The sequence below is a fragment of the Trachurus trachurus genome, assembly GCF_905171665.1.
Source record: "Trachurus trachurus genome assembly, chromosome: 15".
NCBI lineage: Eukaryota > Metazoa > Chordata > Actinopteri > Carangiformes > Carangidae > Trachurus > Trachurus trachurus.
In genome coordinates, this window is record NC_139906.1 from 1,573,623 (window position 1) to 1,600,296 (window position 26,674).

At 41.6% G+C, this 26,674-nt stretch overlaps 1 protein-coding gene across 1 annotated transcript in view; it reads right to left on the reverse strand.

The window, feature by feature from the left end:
* The window catches only part of kif20ba (kinesin family member 20Ba), a gene marked incomplete at its 5' end in the record, with an annotated part of 117,149 nt that overhangs the window by 68,414 nt on the left and 22,061 nt on the right, over window positions 1-26,674 (reverse strand). The window contains 3 exons of the mRNA XM_083988693.1: window positions 611-728; window positions 7,040-7,179; window positions 8,360-8,485. Coding sequence (XP_083844819.1) covers window positions 611-728; window positions 7,040-7,179; window positions 8,360-8,485 — 384 coding nt within the window. The remainder of the gene's footprint in view (window positions 1-610; window positions 729-7,039; window positions 7,180-8,359; window positions 8,486-26,674) is intronic.

Consider the following 26,674-nt stretch of genomic DNA (forward strand, 5'->3'; position numbering starts at 1 on the left):
TTTTAATACTTTTTAAAACCCCGCGGACACCCTGTCTATGTACAAATCCTCACACATTCTCATGCTTATCAAAGCGCTGGTTACTGAGTAAGCAAGTTTGTACACATTGTTGAGTAATATGTGAGTGTGTGTATGTGTCTGGCTATGAGTGTGGTTATTAGAGGAGGATGATTGTTATCTGTGTATTGTATGTGTATGTGTTTGAATGTGTGATGAGAGTGAGAGAGAGTGTATGTGCTGTTACTCCCTATTGTGCACTTTATGATTTGGCGCTCCTGTTTCCCTGCTTTTATTAGTGCATTCTGTCAATTTTTTTAATATTATGGTTATTATGTCACTTATGTCCTATTTCAATTAATCTTAATATTGTATCTGTTCCCACTTTACCTGCCCAGGGACTACAGGCAGAAATTAGCAATTGTTGCTACAACCTGGCTCAAAGCATCTCTTCTTGTTTTACAAGATTCATGTTTTTTGTGCATTGTCCCTGTTTTAAATAAATAAATTCATTCATTCATTCAAACCAGGAGTGTGTTGTGTAAATGAAGCTCGTCACGATGCATGTGTGATGATGAACACAAAGCGGTTGTTGCTGTTGTTGTTGTGTTACCAAGACTTGTTGTGCGTCGGTTCCAGTCTTGGACATGTTGTCGATCAGGTTCTTGAAGATCTCCAGCCTCCGCTCTGCTCGTTCTTCCAGGATGTCCCTCTCCCTCGACAGACGCTCACTGCACACACACATAGACACATACACTTAATAAATGTTTGTACACACACTTTTACCAACGTTTAGTTTGTATTTGATGTGTTTTCTTGTATTTATCTCATCCTGTGTGTTGCAGAGCTTTGAAAAGAGTCTAGAAATAAAACAGATTAATATAATCGTTGCCATGAGGGGTTCTGGGAATCGTGGATGTTGCTCTAATCATGATAATTACCTTTATTTATATAGCAACTTTCTGAATAAAGGTGCTGTACAGATAAAAAATTATTTCATACATCAAACAAGGAGGAAACGTCAAAAAATGACCCTTCCAAATAAAAGAAAAAATTAAATCCTTTACTGCAAAAACTCAAAATCTTTACAAGAATATTTGTCTAATCTCTTGTCAAAATGTCTCATTTCTAGTCAAAACTAATCTCTTTCCACTTTAAATAAGACTCATCACCTAGAAATTAACTTAATTCTATATAATTTTCACTTGTTTCAAACTAATTCTCACTTGAAATAAGTAGAAAAATCTGCCAGTGAAAGCAAGTTTTTTGTGCTTGTAATAAGGAAGAAAAACTTGCTCCACTATCAGATTTTTCTACTTATTTCAAGTGAAAATCTGCTTGAAAGAAGTAAAAAGTGTCTAAAAACAAGCTACTTTTTTTTTTTACAAATAACTATGTATGTATATATAAATATACTTATTTTAGGTATAATGAGATTTGTTTTGACTAGAAATGACATTTTGACTAGAAATAAGATGGTCAAAATTTTGAGTTTTTGCAATGTTTGGCCCATGGCAAATTGGAAACTATTTAAAACCAAAGGTGAAGTTGTGTTACATATGAAAGTACATTTCAGAGCCTGTACTTTCTTACTTTTACTTGAGTAAAGGAGTTGAATCAGTACTTCTACTTTTACCAGAGTATTTGGGCTCGTGAATTTTTTTTTGACACGAGTCAAAACGAGCGCTAAATCGCGTATCTCGCGTTTGGTCGCGCGTCAAAGCTCGCGCAAAAAAAAAAGTGTCTTAGTTAGCGACGAAGACGCGAAGGTCCCGTCGCACAAAAAGAATCGAGTGTATTGCGTCGCAAAAAAAAAAAGTCGCGTATACCGCGTCGCGCGCCTAATCGATTGATTGATTGATTGATTGATTGATTCTTTTAATGACCACACAGCCAGGCTGGTGGAATTTGCTTCCAGTACAGCTCATTGGTACAGGTTCCAAACATATAACATGTATAGACAAACACACAATTACAACTTATAGTGCCATACTTGTTCCACGGTGAACAGAGTTCAAGATATTTATTGCAGTAGGGATGAAACTGTTTCTGAAGCGGGTTGTTTTGGAGGCCACTGTCCTGTAGCGCCTCCCAGAGGGGAGCAGCTGGAAGGCAGAGTGTGCAGGATGAGTGGGATCAGTGACAATTTTCCGGGCTCTGCGCAGTGTCCGTTTGTGGTGAAGTGATTCAAGTGATGGTAAGGGGGAGCCAGTGATTCTGGATGCTCTGTTGATGATGCGCTGTAGTTTCTTCTTTGAAAGTGTATCAAGACTGCTGAACCAGACTGTAATGGATGAGGTGAGGATACTTTCAATGATGGCTGTGTAAAAACGGAGCAGGAGATGGGACCTGACTCTGAACTTTTTGAGCTGACGGAGATGGAAGAGTCTTTGTTGAGCTTTTTTGTAGATGTGTTCTGTGTTGATTTTCCATTTTAAGTTATTGGTGATGTGTGTTCCGAGCAGTTTGAATGACTCAGTAATGGAGATGGGTTCACCTTTAATGAGCACAGGGGTTTTGAGGGATGGCTGACGTCTTAGGTCGATGATGAGTTCTTTTGTTTTTGATGCGTTGAGTAGGAGGTTGTTGTCTGTGCACCAGGTCACTGCTTGGTTGATCTGTGCACGGTATTCTATTTCTTGGTTGTTGGTGATGAATCCTACAATAGTAGAATCGTCCGCATACTTGTACAGATTGACAGAACTATGGTGTGATGTGAGCTGGTTTGTGTAGATGGAGAATAGCCAGGGCGAAAGCACACAGCCCTGGGGTGCACCCGTGCTGAGGATCAGAGGGGAGGATGTGTTGTTGTTGATTTTGATGGCGTCTAATCGCGTCTTTGCGTCACGGCCTTTTACACCGCGGACGTAACGAATAAACGGTGACGGTGTGAACGGACAACATAGAACAGGACCAGACGTGGCGTTGTTTCCTCTTTTCACCGACAGCTCCACTCTCCCTTACTTACACTAACTACTGTTATTGTTGAGGCAGAGAATTGTGGGATTTGTAGTTTTTGACCAAGAAGCGACGGCAGCGTTTGGCCCCAGTGTCTCGGACTTCCAGAGCAGCTACAGCAGCGTTGTGACCTCAACCATGGTTGGTGAGAGCAGAAATGTTGTTGTAGGCCTGTGCATATTCTCATTTGTCCAGGTCATAGTATTTCAAAGGAGGTTCAATCGAAAGCAACTGGACTTATACTGAGTCTCCACACCAGTTAGTTGGACCAGTCCCAGCCTGGTCAGATGCTACATGAACTGATGAAGCCTCTTGGATGAAGGTGAAACGTCTTCCTAGACAAATAACTAAGTCCAGTTGAACCTCCTTTGAAGAAATAAATAAATAAATAAGTTGTTGGCGGGCTCGTGAATTTTTTTTTGACACGAGTCAAAACGAGCGCTAAATCGCGTATCTCGCGTATGGTCGCGCGTCAAAGCTCGCGCGAAAAAAAAGTGTTCCTCGTGAAATAACACGCCCACCCTAACCCTAAAACACGATGAAATAGACGAAGACGAAGACGCGAAGGTCCCGTCGCACAAAAAGAATCGAGTGTATTGCGTTGCAAAAAAAAAAAGTTGCGTATACCGCGTCGCGCGCCTAATCGCGTCTTTGCGTCACGGCCTTTTACACCGCGGACGTAACGAATAAACGGTGACGGTGTGAACCAACAACATAGAACAGGACCAGACGTGGCGTTGTTTCCTCTTTTCACCCACAGCTCCACTCTCCCTTACTTACACTAACTACTGTTATTGTTGAGAGCAGAGAATTGTGGGATTTGTAGTTTTTGACCAATCGTTTTAGGGGCAAATGCGAGTGAAATGCTCGCCCATGGTGGGCATAAGAAAATTTAAGACCTGTCTAAAATTATTTGAAGACTTGAACACAATAATTCAACAAATTTAAGACATTTTAAGGCCTAAAATTTAGATTTTCAAATTTTAGACTTTTTAAGACCCCGTGGATACCCTGTTATTTCATATAAAAGTTTAAGTGCATGCATATTTTATGATGCTGTGTATTTCAGGTGTAGGTTAATATACACACACCTCAGGAGGCCTGTCATTGATTGGTTAAAACAAGGTAATCAGTAGATTACCTCCTCACGGATCACCTTCGAACTCTCCTTGTCATGATATTTGAATTAATTATACATCAACACCAGCATCTATACTAAACCAGGTTTCAGCAAGTCAAATTTAAGACTTTTTAAGACATTTTTAATGCCACCTTGAATTAAATTTAAGACTGAAAAAAGAATTTAAAAAATCCTATAAATATTTAAGCTATGGTTGGGGATCCCACTGTACAACCTCATTGACAATCAGTCAAGTTTACTTATTGTCTGTTATTAATAAACAAGCTGATAATCAATACAAAACTAGAAAAAGCACCAAGGAAGAAAGGAAGGAGTCTGCGCGTGACTGACACTGAAATCACTCACACAACTTTTACTCAAGGACAATGGAAAAATGAGCAGTTCTAAGTATTGAAATGAGAACCAGAAGGCTGTAGGAGGGCATACAGGTGCATCTCAATGAATTAGAATAAATGTAGACTGTAGAATGTTTCTGATAAGTTTGTCCATCTATATGCTCTCAATACTTGGTGGGGGCTTTTTGACTTGAACTACTGGAAATAGAGTTTTCCGTGTTATTCTGGTGCATCTCAGTAAAGTATTAGAATATATAAATATATATTCTAATTTATTGAGATGCACCTGTATACCTGAAGATGCATACTGTATACCTGCAAACTCAGAAGGGGTGAAAAAGTCACCAAAATATTGTGATTTTAACACATAAATGTACTCTGAGAAGAACATGAAGGGGTCATTTGTTTCAGAAAAAAAAAAAAAAAAAAAAAAAAAAGCACATTGAGTACTGACTGAGGTTCCTATCATTGTAAGGCAACAAGGCAAGAATGGCTGGAGTGAATGAAACTTAAAGCAGAAGTAAGCGATCCGGTGGTTTTGGCTAATGCTGCGTTCCAGGCAGGCTTTTGAAACCGTAAATTACAGCTTCAAGTCACAACTTACGACTTTGTAGCGTTCCAGGCAACCCACTCGTGTTTCTCCGACCTGTTTTACCTGTGAAAGTCACTATAACGGCCACTCGTAACTTCTGACCCGTGAACTCGCACCAGATCTAACTAGTACGACTTCACAGGTCGGAAAAACATGAGTTACGAGTTGCCTTGAACGCACCATAACTTCTTGTCAGCCGATGTAGTTAGCAGCCCCCGCCCTCGTCATGGATCTATTTCTTTCCAGTGATGTGTCATGTGATGGGTTTGCATGGGGGGAACTTTACTATTAGTTAGTTCACTTGGTTATAGTATGGACCCTGTTGTTTTTACTTGACTTTTGGTGAGGCTGCCATAGTAGGCATAGCAGGTTGTGGTGAGCTCGAGAAAAAACTAAACATGGCCACATTTGCCTAACACTAAACCAGTGTGTCCTCTGTTTTCTCGGCATAACACTAGCAAGTTTTGACAGGGAACAGGTTGAGTTGCTAATACTGTCACGGTCAGCAAAGTGTGCGTGCATTTTTGGAATTAATTGTGACTCTTCACTTTTCAATTGCATTCGGTAATCGACTTGTTAGGGCTTCTGCATTAGCAAGAAGCGGCTGGAGGTGTGTGGGTTGGTATTTTTTATCTAATTAAATGTATTCTTGGGTTAAAGCAGAAGTAAGCGATCCGGTCGTTTTGGCTAATGCTGCGTTCCAGGTAGGCTTTTGAAACCGTAAATTACAGCTTCAAGTCACAACTTACGACTTTGTAGCGTTCCAGGCAACCCACTCGTGTTTCTCCGACCTGTTTTACCTGTGAAAGTCACTATAACGGCCACTCGTAACTTCCGACCCGTGAAGTCGTACCAGATCGAACTGGTACGACTTCACAGGTCGGAAAAACACGAGTTTCCTTGAACGCACCATAACAGTCCTCGTCCCTACGTCACCACATTCACGCGCATCCCTTGGCTGCACACACAGAGAGGACTGCCCCTTTATGCCGTTCTCTCTCCTCATTGGATAAAAACTGTAGGATACGATAAATGTTTTCTCCTCGGCTCAGAGCAGAGCAGAGTGACTGACAGACCCGTGTTTCAGTCCAAACACTCTATGTAAGTGATTGCTGTCGGAAGATAGAACTATTTAAGACTTATATTAACATCCAGTGAGTGACGTGTCATGTCACCAGGCTCATACGCGCAGGCAGGCCAGGGTTGCCAGATAGTGTGAAAAATATCCCCCACACTCCTACTTTTTTCCTTCATTGATTAGCGGGAGAAATTACCGACCTGGTTGAGAGCAGCATTAGTAAACCACAACAAAAACACGTGTAGCCGGGGCCGTGTTTAGCTCAGTTGGTAGAGCACCCGCCCCATGTGTAACTTGTCCCGCGTCGGACGGCCCTATCCTGCGTGTCATTCCCCCCCTCTCTGCCTCCCATCTCCTGTCACACTCTGAACTGTCCTATCTAATAAAAGCATGAAAAAAGCCAAAAAATATACTTATATAATAAACAAAAAAACACGTGTAGCCTTTTCCCCCCTCATTTTTCCCATTGATGGAAATCCGTCGTGGCGACGGAGAACTTTAATCCATGAATTTAAGACCATTGAGTACTGTATTTAAGACCATCTTAGAATTTTCTAATAAGTTTAATACTTTTTAAGGCCTTAATTTTAGATACATGAAGGATCCGCGGATACCCTGAATAATCAGGCGTTACACTGACTGAGATGATTGTGTTGTTCCAACAGTAATACTGTAAACATCTCTGTTTAATTATAATTATCCTGTTTATGTTGTTATGGTATGAGGACGTTTGTAAAAACAAAAACAAACAAACAAATAAGACATAAAAAGGTCCAAATAATAAAAACAAAACTTAAATTAATTAGAAAATATGCCTCATGCTTTTATTGTGAAAACGTGGTAACTATGTGTCATGGGGCTGTAGAAGTGGAGGAGCCCTGGAACCTGTATAGCTGCAGTCAGACATGAATAAAGAGAATAAATGAAGTTTGTCTCACTTGTAGTCGTTCTGCATCTCGGAGAAAAGCTCAGAGAACTCGCGGCTGATCTCCTCCCGGACTCGCGCCTCCATCAGCAGGTTCTCGGCCCGCTCCTTCTTCAGCTGCAGCTGCAGCTGCTTCGACAGCGCCACCTGCCTCTGAGCACAGGGAAACACACACAGCAAGGTAGAGCTTTAATAATATACATGATGGAGTCAGACTGTAGTGAAGGTAACAGCCTTTATAACTCTGCTAAACAAGAACTGACACTGCTCTGATGCACACGCTTCATCTTGTTCTTCTTATACAGGTTTTAATCAATTAATGTTGTGCAATAGTGGACATAGTGCACACTCTGCCCTTTATGTGCACTTACACTTAACTTACCTTGCTGCTGTAAACCTGTGGCACTTTCTCCCTCTTTTGTTATTTGAAACTGTACTTTGTATTGAATTACCTCGGCCTTTTGCAACTGTGCACCTCCTTCTGTCTCTTTACTCAGGGTTCCCACTCTTTTCCAGCTGCTACAGTCTGACAGACATGTTATTACACCAAACACTAACACATCCTCCGTCCCATTCAGACTGTGGAGAAGTGTTCTTTTCGATAGTTGTAGCTTATTTTGTGCATTTTACAATTTTGTTTCTATGTTCATTCCTCTCTCAGCCCCAGAAGTCTGATTTAAAGATGTTCAGTCTGTGGCTCTTTAACTCATCTATGACATAATCTCTGACATGCTGAGAAATTAAGACCAATTTATCGTAGAACGACACTAAAACATGTTGCTTTTGTTTTTAAACCACATCTAAAACAGCTCTCACTATGTCACTATCGATCTGTCTCTCAGCAACAGCTCCAACACTGGAAACACTCAGCAACTCAAAGTCTCTAGTTTTCTTTGGAATAAATAAGTCAAACAGAGCTCTGGGAGTTGATGTCACCATGTGATAAATCATTTTCCAGGACAACTCTGCTCTCCTTTTCCATGTGTTTTCCATGACTGGAAAATTGGTCAACCATTTCCCAGGTTTTCCAGGATGTGTAGGAACCCTGCTGCTTACGACTTGAATATGTGTCTTGCATGTATTATGTGTATTGTTCTACTGTTGTTGCAGTGGTATCTGGCTCTTTTAGCCCACAACTAATCTGCTTCGGGACAATTAAGTATATCTAATCAAATTTAATCTAATCTAATCTTATTTTATAGGAACAAATAATGATTATAAACATTATATATGATATCAATATTTTCTTGGACAGCTTTGCCTCCCGTTCAGAGTCTAAGTCAAATATAAAGAGGAAACAGTTAAAAGTCCAGAGAGAGTTTATGAGACCGACCTGCTGCGTCTTTTTACTGATGACGATTTTATCCTCGTCTTCATCTCCGTCTTCTTCTTCCTCGTCATCACACGTCCGATCCACGGTGACGTCCATCAGGCTGCTGTCGTCATCGTCCACGTCCTCCTGCACCACAGGTTAATAACATCACCATTAAGAACAATTTCACCATTTCACTTCATGTAAAACAACTAGGGCTGGGTAAAAAAATCGATTTAATCGATTCTGGATCGATTTCATTTAAATTGTGTAATATCGATTCACAGCGCGTGAGATCGATTTTTTCCTCCGGTAGTCTCGTGCCTGATGAAGCAGCGGCGCGATTACGTCTGACGCTCTGACTCAGTAAGTACGAGCGGAGTTTCTTTCTTCCTCTTTGTAGCTGTGCAATGTATTGCTGTGTTTGGTATGAATAAAAACCAAACCAAACCAAACTACGAGCGGAGATCACGTCAGCTCAGGTGATCTGCAGGTTATTGTTTCACTTGAGCGCTCCGCCGCTGTGTGTGTGTGTGTGTGTGTGTGTGTGTGTGTGTGTGTGTGTGTGGCAGCGGTGCAGAGCTGACACACACACAGACACACAGACATCTACAGGAACCGCATGTTCTTCACGCCGTAGGCGAGCCGGTGAACATACTGTATGATACGTGTTACTCCAGAATAAAGGACACGAGCAGCTCCGTGTTTTCAGTGCGACTTTTCTCCACTTAATGACCGTCGGATCATAACACATGACGATGAGTACTGACTGAGGTTCCTATCATTGTAAGGCAACAAGGCAAGAATGGCTGGAGTGAATGAAACTTAAAGCAGAAGTAAGCGATCCGGTGGTTTTGGCTAATGCTGCGTTCCAGGCAGGCTTTTGAAACCGTAAATTACAGCTTCAAGTCACAACTTACGACTTTGTAGCGTTCCAGGCAACCCACTCGTGTTTCTCCGACCTGTTTTACCTGTGAAAGTCACGTGTGATGTCATGTGGTGATGTCATGTGGTGATGTCATGTGATGATGTCATGTGGTGATGTCATGTGGTGATGTCATGATGTCATGTGGTGATGTCATGTGGTGATGTCATGTGGTGATGTCATGTGGTGATGTCATGATGTCATGTGGTGATGTCATGTGGTGATGTCATGTGGTGATGTCATGTCATGATGTCATGTGGTGATGTCATGTCATGATGTCATGTGATGATGTCATGTGGTGATGTCATGATGTCATGTGGTGATGTCATGTGGTGATGTCATGTGGTGATGTCATGTGATGATGTCATGTGGTGATGTCATGATGTCATGTGGTGATGTCATGTGGTGATGTCATGTGGTGATGTCATGATGTCATGTGGTGATGTCATGTGGTGATGTCATGATGTCATGTGGTGATGTCATGTGGTGATGTCATGTGGTGATGTCATGATGTCATGTGGTGATGTCATGTGGTGATGTCATGTGATGATGTCATGTGGTGATGTCATGATGTCATGTGGTGATGTCATGTGGTGATGTCATGTGGTGATGTCATGATGTCATGTGGTGATGTCATGTGGTGATGTCATGATGTCATGTGGTGATGTCATGTGATGATGTCATGTGGTGATGTCATGATGTCATGTGGTGATGTCATGATGTCATGTGGTGATGTCATGATGTCATGTGGTGATGTCATGTGATGATGTCATGTGATGATGTCATGATGTCATGTGGTGATGTCATGTGATGATGTCATGTGGTGATGTCATGTCATGATGTCATGTGATGATGTCATGTGGTGATGTCATGTGGTGATGTCATGTGATGATGTCATGTGGTGATGTCATGTGATGATGTCATGTGGTGATGTCATGTGATGATGTCATGTGGTGATGTCATGATGTCATGTGGTGATGTCATGATGTCATGTGGTGATGTCATGTGATGATGTCATGTGGTGATGTCATGTGGTGATGTCATGTCATGATGTCATGTGGTGATGTCATGTGGTGATGTCATGTGGTGATGTCATGTGGTGATGTCATGTGGTGATGTCATGTGATGATGTCATGTGGTGATGTCATGTCATGATGTCATGTGGTGATGTCATGTCATGATGTCATGTGGTGATGTCATGTCATGATGTCATGTGGTGATGTCATGATGTCATGTGGTGATGTCATGTGATGATGTCATGATGTCATGTGGTGATGTCATGTGATGATGTCATGTGGTGATGTCATGTCATGATGTCATGTGATGATGTCATGTGGTGATGTCATGTCATGATGTCATGTGGTGATGTCATGTGATGATGTCATGTGGTGATGTCATGTGATGATGTCATGTGGTGATGTCATGTGATGATGTCATGTGGTGATGTCATGTGATGATGTCATGTGGTGATGTCATGTGATGATGTCATGTCATGATGTCATGTGGTGATGTCATGTGATGATGTCATGTGGTGATGTCATGTGGTGATGTCATGTGATGATGTCATGTGGTGATGTCATGTGGTGATGTCATGTGATGATGTCATGTGGTGATGTCATGATGTCATGTGGTGATGTCATGATGTCATGTGGTGATGTCATGTGATGATGTCATGTGGTGATGTCATGTGGTGATGTCATGTGATGATGTCATGTGGTGATGTCATGTGGTGATGTCATGTCATGATGTCATGTGGTGATGTCATGTGGTGATGTCATGTGGTGATGTCATGTGGTGATGTCATGTGATGATGTCATGTGGTGATGTCATGATGTCATGATGTCATGTCATGATGTCATGTGGTGATGTCATGTGGTGATGTCATGTGGTGATGTCATGTGGTGATGTCATGTCATGATGTCATGTGGTGATGTCATGTGGTGATGTCATGTGGTGATGTCATGTCATGATGTCATGTGGTGATGTCATGTGGTGATGTCATGTGGTGATGTCATGTCATGATGTCATGTGGTGATGTCATGTGGTGATGTCATGTGGTGATGTCATGTCATGATGTCATGTGGTGATGTCATGTGGTGATGTCATGTGGTCATGTCATGTGGTGATGTCATGTCATGATGTCATGTGGTGATGTCATGTCATGATGTCATGTGGTGATGTCATGTCATGATGTCATGTGGTGATGTCATGATGTCATGTGGTGATGTCATGTGATGATGTCATGTGGTGATGTCATGTCATGATGTCATGTGGTGATGTCATGTGGTGATGTCATGTGGTGATGTCATGATGTCATGATGTCATGTCATGATGTCATGTGGTGATGTCATGTGATGATGTCATGTGGTGATGTCATGTCATGATGTCATGTCATGATGTCATGATGTCATGTCATGATGTCATGTGGTGATGTCATGTCATGATGTCATGTCATGATGTCATGATGTCATGATGTCATGTGGTGATGTCATGTCATGATGTCATGATGTCATGTCATGATGTCATGTGGTGATGTCATGTCATGATGTCATGATGTCATGATGTCATGTCATGATGTCATGTGGTGATGTCATGTCATGATGTCATGATTTCATGTCATGATGTCATGTGGTGATGTCATGTCATGATGTCATGTGGTGATGTCATGTGGTGATGTCATGTGGTGATGTCATGATGTCATGATGTCATGTCATGATGTCATGTGGTGATGTCATGTGATGATGTCATGTGGTGATGTCATGTGATGATGTCATGTGGTGATGTCATGTGATGATGTCATGTCATGATGTCATGTGGTGATGTCATGTGGTGATGTCATGTGGTGATGTCATGTGGTGATGTCATGTGATGATGTCATGTGGTGATGTCATGTCATGATGTCATGTGGTGATGTCATGTCATGATGTCATGTGGTGATGTCATGTGGTGATGTCATGTGGTGATGTCATGTGGTGATGTCATGTGGTGATGTCATGTGATGATGTCATGTGGTGATGTCATGTCATGATGTCATGTGGTGATGTCATGTCATGATGTCATGTGGTGATGTCATGTCATGATGTCATGTGGTGATGTCATGATGTCATGTGGTGATGTCATGTGATGATGTCATGATGTCATGTGGTGATGTCATGTGATGATGTCATGTGGTGATGTCATGTCATGATGTCATGTGATGATGTCATGTGGTGATGTCATGTCATGATGTCATGTGGTGATGTCATGTGATGATGTCATGTGGTGATGTCATGTGATGATGTCATGTGGTGATGTCATGTGATGATGTCATGTGGTGATGTCATGTGATGATGTCATGTGGTGATGTCATGTGATGATGTCATGTCATGATGTCATGTGGTGATGTCATGTGATGATGTCATGTGGTGATGTCATGTGGTGATGTCATGTGATGATGTCATGTGGTGATGTCATGTGGTGATGTCATGTGATGATGTCATGTGGTGATGTCATGATGTCATGTGGTGATGTCATGATGTCATGTGGTGATGTCATGTGATGATGTCATGTGGTGATGTCATGTGGTGATGTCATGTGATGATGTCATGTGGTGATGTCATGTGGTGATGTCATGTCATGATGTCATGTGGTGATGTCATGTGGTGATGTCATGTGGTGATGTCATGTGGTGATGTCATGTGATGATGTCATGTGGTGATGTCATGATGTCATGATGTCATGTCATGATGTCATGTGGTGATGTCATGTGGTGATGTCATGTGGTGATGTCATGTGGTGATGTCATGTCATGATGTCATGTGGTGATGTCATGTGGTGATGTCATGTGGTGATGTCATGTCATGATGTCATGTGGTGATGTCATGTGGTGATGTCATGTGGTGATGTCATGTCATGATGTCATGTGGTGATGTCATGTGGTGATGTCATGTGGTGATGTCATGTCATGATGTCATGTGGTGATGTCATGTGGTGATGTCATGTGGTCATGTCATGTGGTGATGTCATGTCATGATGTCATGTGGTGATGTCATGTCATGATGTCATGTGGTGATGTCATGTCATGATGTCATGTGGTGATGTCATGATGTCATGTGGTGATGTCATGTGATGATGTCATGTGGTGATGTCATGTCATGATGTCATGTGGTGATGTCATGTGGTGATGTCATGTGGTGATGTCATGATGTCATGATGTCATGTCATGATGTCATGTGGTGATGTCATGTGATGATGTCATGTGGTGATGTCATGTCATGATGTCATGTCATGATGTCATGATGTCATGTCATGATGTCATGTGGTGATGTCATGTCATGATGTCATGTCATGATGTCATGATGTCATGATGTCATGTGGTGATGTCATGTCATGATGTCATGATGTCATGTCATGATGTCATGTGGTGATGTCATGTCATGATGTCATGATGTCATGATGTCATGTCATGATGTCATGTGGTGATGTCATGTCATGATGTCATGATTTCATGTCATGATGTCATGTGGTGATGTCATGTCATGATGTCATGTGGTGATGTCATGTGGTGATGTCATGTGGTGATGTCATGATGTCATGATGTCATGTCATGATGTCATGTGGTGATGTCATGTGATGATGTCATGTGGTGATGTCATGTGATGATGTCATGTGGTGATGTCATGTGATGATGTCATGTCATGATGTCATGTGGTGATGTCATGTGGTGATGTCATGTGGTGATGTCATGTGGTGATGTCATGTGATGATGTCATGTGGTGATGTCATGTCATGATGTCATGTGGTGATGTCATGTCATGATGTCATGTGGTGATGTCATGTCATGATGTCATGTGGTGATGTCATGATGTCATGTGGTGATGTCATGTGATGATGTCATGATGTCATGTGGTGATGTCATGTGATGATGTCATGTGGTGATGTCATGTCATGATGTCATGTGATGATGTCATGTGGTGATGTCATGTCATGATGTCATGTGGTGATGTCATGTGATGATGTCATGTGGTGATGTCATGTGATGATGTCATGTGGTGATGTCATGTGATGATGTCATGTGGTGATGTCATGTGATGATGTCATGTGGTGATGTCATGTGATGATGTCATGTGATGATGTCATGTGGTGATGTCATGTGATGATGTCATGTGGTGATGTCATGTGGTGATGTCATGTGATGATGTCATGTGGTGATGTCATGTGGTGATGTCATGTGATGATGTCATGTGGTGATGTCATGATGTCATGTGGTGATGTCATGATGTCATGTGGTGATGTCATGTGATGATGTCATGTGGTGATGTCATGTGGTGATGTCATGTGATGATGTCATGTGGTGATGTCATGTGGTGATGTCATGTGATGATGTCATGTGGTGATGTCATGTGGTGATGTCATGTGGTGATGTCATGTGGTGATGTCATGTGGTGATGTCATGTAATGATGTCATGTGGTGATGTCATGATGTCATGATGTCATGTCATGATGTCATGTGGTGATGTCATGTCATGATGTCATGTGGTGATGTCATGTCATGATGTCATGTGGTGATGTCATGATGTCATGTGGTGATGTCATGTGATGATGTCATGTGGTGATGTCATGTGGTGATGTCATGTCATGATGTCATGTGGTGATGTCATGTGGTGATGTCATGTGGTGATGTCATGTGGTGATGTCATGTGGTGATGTCATGATGTCATGATGTCATGTCATGATGTCATGTGGTGATGTCATGTGATGATGTCATGTGGTGATGTCATGTCATGATGTCATGTCATGATGTCATGATGTCATGATGTCATGTGGTGATGTCATGTGGTGATGTCATGTGGTGATGTCATGATGTCATGATGTCATGTCATGATGTCATGTGGTGATGTCATGTGATGATGTCATGTGGTGATGTCATGTGATGATGTCATGTGGTGATGTCATGTGATGATGTCATGTCATGATGTCATGTCATGATGTCATGATGTCATGATGTCATGTCATGATGTCATGTGGTGATGTCATGTCATGATGTCATGTCATGATGTCATGATGTCATGATGTCATGTCATGATGTCATGTGGTGATGTCATGTCATGATGTCATGATGTCATGTGGTGATGTCATGTCATGATGTCATGTCATGATGTCATGTGGTGATGTCATGTCATGATGTCATGATGTCATGTCATGATGTCATGTGGTGATGTCATGTCATGATGTCATGTGGTGATGTCATGTCATGATGTCATGTGGTGATGTCATGTCATGATGTCATGTGGTGATGTCATGATGTCATGATGTCATGTCATGATGTCATGTGGTGATGTCATGTCATGATGTCATGTGGTGATGTCATGTCATGATGTCATGTCATGATGTCATGTCATGATGTCATGTGGTGATGTCATGTCATGATGTCATGATGTCATGTCATGATGTCATGTGGTGATGTCATGTCATGATGTCATGTGGTGATGTCATGATGTCATGATGTCATGTCATGATGTCATGTGGTGATGTCATGTGATGATGTCATGTGGTGATGTCATGTGATGATGTCATGTGGTGATGTCATGTGATGATGTCATGTCATGATGTCATGTCATGATGTCATGATGTCATGTCATGATGTCATGTGGTGATGTCATGTCATGATGTCATGTCATGATGTCATGATGTCATGATGTCATGTCATGATGTCATGTGGTGATGTCATGTCATGATGTCATGATGTCATGTCATGATGTCATGTGGTGATGTCATGTCATGATGTCATGTCATGATGTCATGTGGTGATGTCATGTCATGATGTCATGATGTCATGTCATGATGTCATGTGGTGATGTCATGTCATGATGTCATGTGGTGATGTCATGTGGTGATGTCATGTGGTGATGTCATGTGGTGATGTCATGTGGTGATGTCATGATGTCATGTCATGATGTCATGTGGTGATGTCATGTCATGATGTCATGTGGTGATGTCATGTCATGATGTCATGTGGTGATGTCATGATGTCATGATGTCATGATGTCATGTCATGATGTCATGTGGTGATGTCATGTCATGATGTCATGTGGTGATGTCATGTCATGATGTCATGTGGTGATGTCATGTCATGATGTCATGTGGTGATGTCATGATGTCATGTGGTGATGTCATGTCATGATGTCATGTCATGATGTCATGTGGTGATGTCATGTCATGATGTCATGATGTCATGTCATGATGTCATGTGGTGATGTCATGTCATGATGTCATGTGGTGATGTCATGTCATGATGTCATGTGGTGATGTCATGTCATGATGTCATGTGGTGATGTCATGATGTCATGATGTCATGATGTCATGTCATGATGTCATGTGGTGATGTCATGTCATGATGTCATGTGGTGATGTCATGTCATGATGTCATGTCATGATGTCATGTGGTGATGTCATGTCATGATGTCATGATGTCATGTCATGATGTCATGTGGTGATGTCATGTCATGATGTCATGTCATGATGTCATGATGTCATGATGTCATGTCATGATGTCATGTGGTGATGTCATGTCATGATGTCATGATGTCATGTCATGATGTCATGTGGTGATGTCATGTGGTGATGTCATGTGGTGATGTCATGTGATGATGTCATGTGGTGATGTCATGTCATGATGTCATGTGGTGATGTCATGTCATGATGTCATGTGGTGATGTCATGTGGTGATGTCATGTGGTGATGTCATGTGGTGATGTCATGATGTCATGATGTCATGTCATGATGTCATGTGGTGATGTCATGTGATGATGTCATGTGGTGATGTCATGTGATGATGTCATGTGGTGATGTCATGTGATGATGTCATGTCATGATGTCATGTCATGATGTCATGATGTCATGATGTCATGTCATGATGTCATGTGGTGATGTCATGTCATGATGTCATGTCATGATGTCATGATGTCATGATGTCATGTCATGATGTCATGTGGTGATGTCATGTCATGATGTCATGTCATGATGTCATGTGGTGATGTCATGTCATGATGTCATGTCATGATGTCATGTGGTGATGTCATGTCATGATGTCATGATGTCATGTCATGATGTCATGTGGTGATGTCATGTCATGATGTCATGTGGTGATGTCATGTCATGATGTCATGTGGTGATGTCATGATGTCATGATGTCATGATGTCATGTCATGATGTCATGTGGTGATGTCATGTCATGATGTCATGTGGTGATGTCATGTCATGATGTCATGTGGTGATGTCATGTCATGATGTCATGTCATGATGTCATGTCATGATGTCATGTGGTGATGTCATGTCATGATGTCATGATGTCATGTGGTGATGTCATGTCATGATGTCATGTCATGATGTCATGATGTCATGTCATGATGTCATGATGTCATGTCATGATGTCATGTGGTGATGTCATGTCATGATGTCATGATGTCATGTCATGATGTCATGTGGTGATGTCATGTGGTGATGTCATGTGGTGATGTCATGTCATGATGTCATGATGTCATGTCATGATGTCATGTGGTGATGTCATGTCATGATGTCATGTGGTGATGTCATGTGATGATGTCATGTGGTGATGTCATGTGATGATGTCATGTGGTGATGTCATGTGATGATGTCATGTCATGATGTCATGTCATGATGTCATGATGTCATGTCATGATGTCATGTGGTGATGTCATGTCATGATGTCATGATGTCATGTCATGATGTCATGTGGTGATGTCATGTCATGATGTCATGATGTCATGTCATGATGTCATGTGGTGATGTCATGTCATGATGTCATGTCATGATGTCATGTCATGATGTCATGTGGTGATGTCATGTCATGATGTCATGATGTCATGTCATGATGTCATGTGGTGATGTCATGTCATGATGTCATGTGGTGATGTCATGTGGTGATGTCATGTGGTGATGTCATGTGGTGATGTCATGATGTCATGATGTCATGTCATGATGTCATGTGGTGATGTCATGTGATGATGTCATGTGGTGATGTCATGTGATGATGTCATGTGGTGATGTCATGTGATGATGTCATGTCATGATGTCATGTCATGATGTCATGTCATGATGTCATGTGGTGATGTCATGTCATGATGTCATGTCATGATGTCATGATGTCATGATGTCATGTCATGATGTCATGTGGTGATGTCATGTCATGATGTCATGTCATGATGTCATGTGGTGATGTCATGTCATGATGTCATGTCATGATGTCATGTGGTGATGTCATGTCATGATGTCATGATGTCATGTCATGATGTCATGTGGTGATGTCATGTCATGATGTCATGTGGTGATGTCATGTCATGATGTCATGTGGTGATGTCATGATGTCATGATGTCATGATGTCATGTCATGATGTCATGTGGTGATGTCATGTCATGATGTCATGTGGTGATGTCATGTCATGATGTCATGTCATGATGTCATGTCATGATGTCATGTGGTGATGTCATGTCATGATGTCATGATGTCATGTCATGATGTCATGTGGTGATGTCATGTCATGATGTCATGTCATGATGTCATGATGTCATGATGTCATGTCATGATGTCATGTGGTGATGTCATGTCATGATGTCATGATGTCATGTCATGATGTCATGTGGTGATGTCATGTCATGATGTCATGTGGTGATGTCATGTCATGATGTCATGTGGTGATGTCATGTCATGATGTCATGTGGTGATGTCATGATGTCATGATGTCATGATGTCATGTCATGATGTCATGTGGTGATGTCATGTCATGATGTCATGTGGTGATGTCATGTCATGATGTCATGTGGTGATGTCATGTCATGATGTCATGTGGTGATGTCATGATGTCATGTGGTGATGTCATGTCATGATGTCATGTCATGATGTCATGTGGTGATGTCATGTCATGATGTCATGATGTCATGTCATGATGTCATGTGGTGATGTCATGTCATGATGTCATGTGGTGATGTCATGTCATGATGTCATGTGGTGATGTCATGTCATGATGTCATGTGGTGATGTCATGATGTCATGATGTCATGATGTCATGTCATGATGTCATGTGGTGATGTCATGTCATGATGTCATGTGGTGATGTCATGTCATGATGTCATGTCATGATGTCATGTCATGATGTCATGTGGTGATGTCATGTCATGATGTCATGATGTCATGTCATGATGTCATGTGGTGATGTCATGTCATGATGTCATGTCATGATGTCATGATGTCATGATGTCATGTCATGATGTCATGTGGTGATGTCATGTCATGATGTCATGATGTCATGTCATGATGTCATGTGGTGATGTCATGTCATGATGTCATGTGGTGATGTCATGTCATGATGTCATGTGGTGATGTCATGTCATGATGTCATGTGGTGATGTCATGATGTCATGATGTCATGATGTCATGATGTCATGTGGTGATGTCATGTCATGATGTCATGTGGTGATGTCATGTCATGATGTCATGTGGTGATGTCATGTCATGATGTCATGTGGTGATGTCATGATGTCATGTGGTGATGTCATGTCATGATGTCATGTCATGATGTCATGTGGTGATGTCATGTCATGATGTCATGTCATGATGTCATGTGGTGATGTCATGTCATGATGTCATGATGTCATGATGTCATGATGTCATGATGTCATGTGGTGATGTCATGTCATGATGTCATGTGGTGATGTCATGTCATGATGTCATGTGGTGATGTCATGTCATGATGTCATGTGGTGATGTCATGATGTCATGTGGTGATGTCATGTCATGATGTCATGTCATGATGTCATGTGGTGATGTCATGTCATGATGTCATGATGTCATGTCATGATGTCATGTGGTGATGTCATGTCATGATGTCATGTGGTGATGTCATGTCATGATGTCATGTGGTGATGTCATGTCATGATGTCATGTGGTGATGTCATGATGTCATGATGTCATGATGTCATGTCATGATGTCATGTGGTGATGTCATGTCATGATGTCATGTGGTGATGTCATGTCATGATGTCATGTGGTGATGTCATGTCATGATGTCATGATGTCATGATGTCATGTCATGATGTCATGTGGTGATGTCATGTCATGATGTCATGATGTCATGTCATGATGTCATGTGGTGATGTCATGTCATGATGTCATGTCATGATGTCATGATGTCATGATGTCATGTCATGATGTCATGTGGTGATGTCATGTCATGATGTCATGATGTCATGTCATGATGTCATGTGGTGATGTCATGTCATGATGTCATGTGGTGATGTCATGTGGTGATGTCATGTGGTGATGTCATGTGGTGATGTCATGATGTCATGTCATGATGTCATGTGGTGATGTCATGTGATGATGTCATGTGGTGATGTCATGTGATGATGTCATGTGGTGATGTCATGTGATGATGTCATGTCATGATGTCATGTCATGATGTCATGATGTCATGATGTCATGTCATGATGTCATGTGGTGATGTCATGTCATGATGTCATGTCATGATGTCATGATGTCATGATGTCATGTCATGATGTCATGTGGTGATGTCATGTCATGATGTCATGATGTCATGTCATGATGTCATGTGGTGATGTCATGTCATGATGTCATGTGGTGATGTCATGTCATGATGTCATGTGGTGATGTCATGTCATGATGTCATGTGGTGATGTCATGTCATGATGTCATGATGTCATGTGGTGATGTCATGTCATGATGTCATGTGGTGATGTCATGTCATGATGTCATGTGGTGATGTCATGATGTCATGATGTCATGATGTCATGTCATGATGTCATGTGGTGATGTCATGTCATGATGTCATGTGGTGATGTCATGTCATGATGTCATGTCATGATGTCATGTCATGATGTCATGTGGTGATGTCATGTCATGATGTCATGTCATGATGTCATGATGTCATGTCATGATGTCATGTGGTGATGTCATGTCATGATGTCATGTGGTGATGTCATGTCATGATGTCATGTGGTGATGTCATGTCATGATGTCATGTGGTGATGTCATGATGTCATGATGTCATGATGTCATGTCATGATGTCATGTGGTGATGTCATGTCATGATGTCATGTGGTGATGTCATGTCATGATGTCATGTCATGATGTCATGTGGTGATGTCATGTCATGATGTCATGTCATGATGTCATGATGTCATGATGTCATGTCATGATGTCATGTGGTGATGTCATGTCATGATGTCATGATGTCATGTCATGATGTCATGTGGTGATGTCATGTCATGATGTCATGTCATGATGTCATGATGTCATGATGTCATGTCATGATGTCATGTGGTGATGTCATGTCATGATGTCATGTCATGATGTCATGTGGTGATGTCATGTCATGATGTCATGTGGTGATGTCATGTGGTGATGTCATGTGGTGATGTCATGTGGTGATGTCATGATGTCATGATGTCATGTCATGATGTCATGTGGTGATGTCATGTGATGATGTCATGTGGTGATGTCATGTGATGATGTCATGTGGTGATGTCATGTGATGATGTCATGTCATGATGTCATGTCATGATGTCATGATGTCATGATGTCATGTCATGATGTCATGTGGTGATGTCATGTCATGATGTCATGTCATGATGTCATGTGGTGATGTCATGTCATGATGTCATGATGTCATGTCATGATGTCATGTGGTGATGTCATGTCATGATGTCATGTCATGATGTCATGTGGTGATGTCATGTCATGATGTCATGATGTCATGTCATGATGTCATGTGGTGATGTCATGTCATGATGTCATGTGGTGATGTCATGTCATGATGTCATGTGGTGATGTCATGTCATGATGTCATGTGGTGATGTCATGTCATGATGTCATGATGTCATGTGGTGATGTCATGTCATGATGTCATGTGGTGATGTCATGTCATGATGTCATGTGGTGATGTCATGATGTCATGATGTCATGATGTCATGTCATGATGTCATGTGGTGATGTCATGTCATGATGTCATGTGGTGATGTCATGTCATGATGTCATGTCATGATGTCATGTCATGATGTCATGTGGTGATGTCATGTCATGATGTCATGATGTCATGTCATGATGTCATGTGGTGATGTCATGTCATGATGTCATGTCATGATGTCATGATGTCATGATGTCATGTCATGATGTCATGTGGTGATGTCATGTCATGATGTCATGATGTCATGTCATGATGTCATGTGGTGATGTCATGTCATGATGTCATGTGGTGATGTCATGTCATGATGTCATGTGGTGATGTCATGTCATGATGTCATGTGGTGATGTCATGATGTCATGATGTCATGTCATGATGTCATGTGGTGATGTCATGTCATGATGTCATGTGGTGATGTCATGTCATGATGTCATGTGGTGATGTCATGATGTCATGTGGTGATGTCATGTCATGATGTCATGTGGTGATGTCATGATGTCATGTGGTGATGTCATGTGATGATGTCATGTGATGATGTCATGATGTCATGTGGTGATGTCATGTGATGATGTCATGTGGTGATGTCATGTCATGATGTCATGTGGTGATGTCATGTGGTGATGTCATGTGGTGATGTCATGTGATGATGTCATGTGGTGATGTCATGTCATGATGTCATGTGGTGATGTCATGTGATGATGTCATGTGGTGATGTCATGTGGTGATGTCATGTGATGATGTCATGTGGTGATGTCATGTGGTGATGTCATGTGGTGATGTCATGTGGTGATGTCATGTCATGATGTCATGTGGTGATGTCATGTGATGATGTCATGTGGTGATGTCATGTGGTGATGTCATGTGGTGATGTCATGATGTCATGTGGTGATGTCATGTGGTGATGTCATGTGGTGATGTCATGTGGTGATGTCATGTGGTGATGTCATGTGGTGATGTCATGTGGTGATGTCATGTGGTGATGTCATGTGGTGATGTCATGTGGTGATGTCATGTGATGATGTCATGATGTCATGTGGTGATGTCATGTGGTGATGTCATGTGGTGATGTCATGTGGTGATGTCATGTGGTGATGTCATGTGGTGATGTCATGTCATGATGTCATGTGGTGATGTCATGTCATGATGTCATGTGATGATGTCATGTGGTGATGTCATGTGGTGATGTCATGTGGTGATGTCATGATGTCATGTGGTGATGTCATGTGGTGATGTCATGTGGTGATGTCATGTGGTGATGTCATGTGGTGATGTCATGTGGTGATGTCATGTGGTGATGTCATGTGGTGATGTCATGTCATGATGTCATGTGGTGATGTCATGTCATGATGTCATGTGATGATGTCATGTGGTGATGTCATGTCATGATGTCATGTGGTGATGTCATGTCATGATGTCATGTGGTGATGTCATGATGTCATGTGGTGATGTCATGTCATGATGTCATGTGGTGATGTCATGATGTCATGTGGTGATGTCATGTGATGATGTCATGTGATGATGTCATGATGTCATGTGGTGATGTCATGTGATGATGTCATGTGGTGATGTCATGTGATGATGTCATGTGATGATGTCATGATGTCATGTGGTGATGTCATGTGGTGATGTCATGTGATGATGTCATGTGGTGATGTCATGTCATGATGTCATGTGGTGATGTCATGTGATGATGTCATGTGGTGATGTCATGTGGTGATGTCATGTGGTGATGTCATGTGATGATGTCATGTGGTGATGTCATGTCATGATGTCATGTGGTGATGTCATGTGATGATGTCATGTGGTGATGTCATGTGGTGATGTCATGTGATGATGTCATGTGGTGATGTCATGTGGTGATGTCATGTGGTGATGTCATGTGGTGATGTCATGTCATGATGTCATGTGGTGATGTCATGATGTCATGTGGTGATGTCATGTGGTGATGTCATGTGGTGATGTCATGTGGTGATGTCATGATGTCATGTGGTGATGTCATGATGTCATGTGATGATGTCATGTGGTTATGTCATGTGATGATGTCATGTGATGATGTCATGTGATGATGTCATGAGGTCGGTTCAGTGTCATGATGTCATGATGTCATGTCATGATGTCATGTGGTGATGTCATGTCATGATGTCATGTGGTGATGTCATGTCATGATGTCATGTGGTGATGTCATGTCATGATGTCATGTGGTGATGTCATGATGTCATGTGGTGATGTCATGTCATGATGTCATGTCATGATGTCATGTGGTGATGTCATGTCATGATGTCATGATGTCATGTCATGATGTCATGTGGTGATGTCATGTCATGATGTCATGTGGTGATGTCATGTCATGATGTCATGTGGTGATGTCATGTCATGATGTCATGTGGTGATGTCATGATGTCATGATGTCATGTCATGATGTCATGTGGTGATGTCATGTCATGATGTCATGTGGTGATGTCATGTCATGATGTCATGTCATGATGTCATGTGGTGATGTCATGTCATGATGTCATGTCATGATGTCATGATGTCATGATGTCATGTCATGATGTCATGTGGTGATGTCATGTCATGATGTCATGATGTCATGTCATGATGTCATGTGGTGATGTCATGTCATGATGTCATGTCATGATGTCATGATGTCATGATGTCATGTCATGATGTCATGTGGTGATGTCATGTCATGATGTCATGATGTCATGTGGTGATGTCATGTCATGATGTCATGTGGTGATGTCATGTGGTGATGTCATGTGGTGATGTCATGATGTCATGTCATGATGTCATGTGGTGATGTCATGTGATGATGTCATGTGGTGATGTCATGTGATGATGTCATGTGGTGATGTCATGTGATGATGTCATGTCATGATGTCATGTCATGATGTCATGATGTCATGATGTCATGTGGTGATGTCATGTCATGATGTCATGTCATGATGTCATGATGTCATGATGTCATGTCATGATGTCATGTGGTGATGTCATGTCATGATGTCATGATGTCATGTCATGATGTCATGTGGTGATGTCATGTCATGATGTCATGTGGTGATGTCATGTCATGATGTCATGTGGTGATGTCATGTCATGATGTCATGTGGTGATGTCATGTCATGATGTCATGATGTCATGTGGTGATGTCATGTCATGATGTCATGTGGTGATGTCATGTCATGATGTCATGTGGTGATGTCATGATGTCATGATGTCATGTCATGATGTCATGTGGTGATGTCATGTCATGATGTCATGTGGTGATGTCATGTCATGATGTCATGTCATGATGTCATGTCATGATGTCATGTGGTGATGTCATGTCATGATGTCATGATGTCATGTCATGATGTCATGTGGTGATGTCATGTCATGATGTCATGTGGTGATGTCATGTCATGATGTCATGTGGTGATGTCATGTCATGATGTCATGTGGTGATGTCATGATGTCATGATGTCATGATGTCATGTCATGATGTCATGTGGTGATGTCATGTCATGATGTCATGTGGTGATGTCATGTCATGATGTCATGTCATGATGTCATGTGGTGATGTCATGTCATGATGTCATGTCATGATGTCATGATGTCATGTCATGATGTCATGTGGTGATGTCATGTCATGATGTCATGATGTCATGTCATGATGTCATGTGGTGATGTCATGTCATGATGTCATGTCATGATGTCATGATGTCATGATGTCATGTCATGATGTCATGTGGTGATGTCATGTCATGATGTCATGATGTCATGTCATGATGTCATGTGGTGATGTCATGTCATGATGTCATGTGGTGATGTCATGTGGTGATGTCATGTGGTGATGTCATGATGTCATGATGTCATGTCATGATGTCATGTGGTGATGTCATGTGATGATGTCATGTGGTGATGTCATGTGATGATGTCATGTGGTGATGTCATGTGATGATGTCATGTCATGATGTCATGTCATGATGTCATGATGTCATGATGTCATGTCATGATGTCATGTGGTGATGTCATGTCATGATGTCATGTCATGATGTCATGATGTCATGATGTCATGTCATGATGTCATGTGGTGATGTCATGTCATGATGTCATGATGTCATGTCATGATGTCATGTGGTGATGTCATGTCATGATGTCATGTCATGATGTCATGTGGTGATGTCATGTCATGATGTCATGATGTCATGTCATGATGTCATGTGGTGATGTCATGTCATGATGTCATGTGGTGATGTCATGTCATGATGTCATGTGGTGATGTCATGTCATGATGTCATGTGGTGATGTCATGTCATGATGTCATGATGTCATGTGGTGATGTCATGTCATGATGTCATGTGGTGATGTCATGTCATGATGTCATGTGGTGATGTCATGTCATGATGTCATGTGGTGATGTCATGATGTCATGATGTCATGATGTCATGTCAT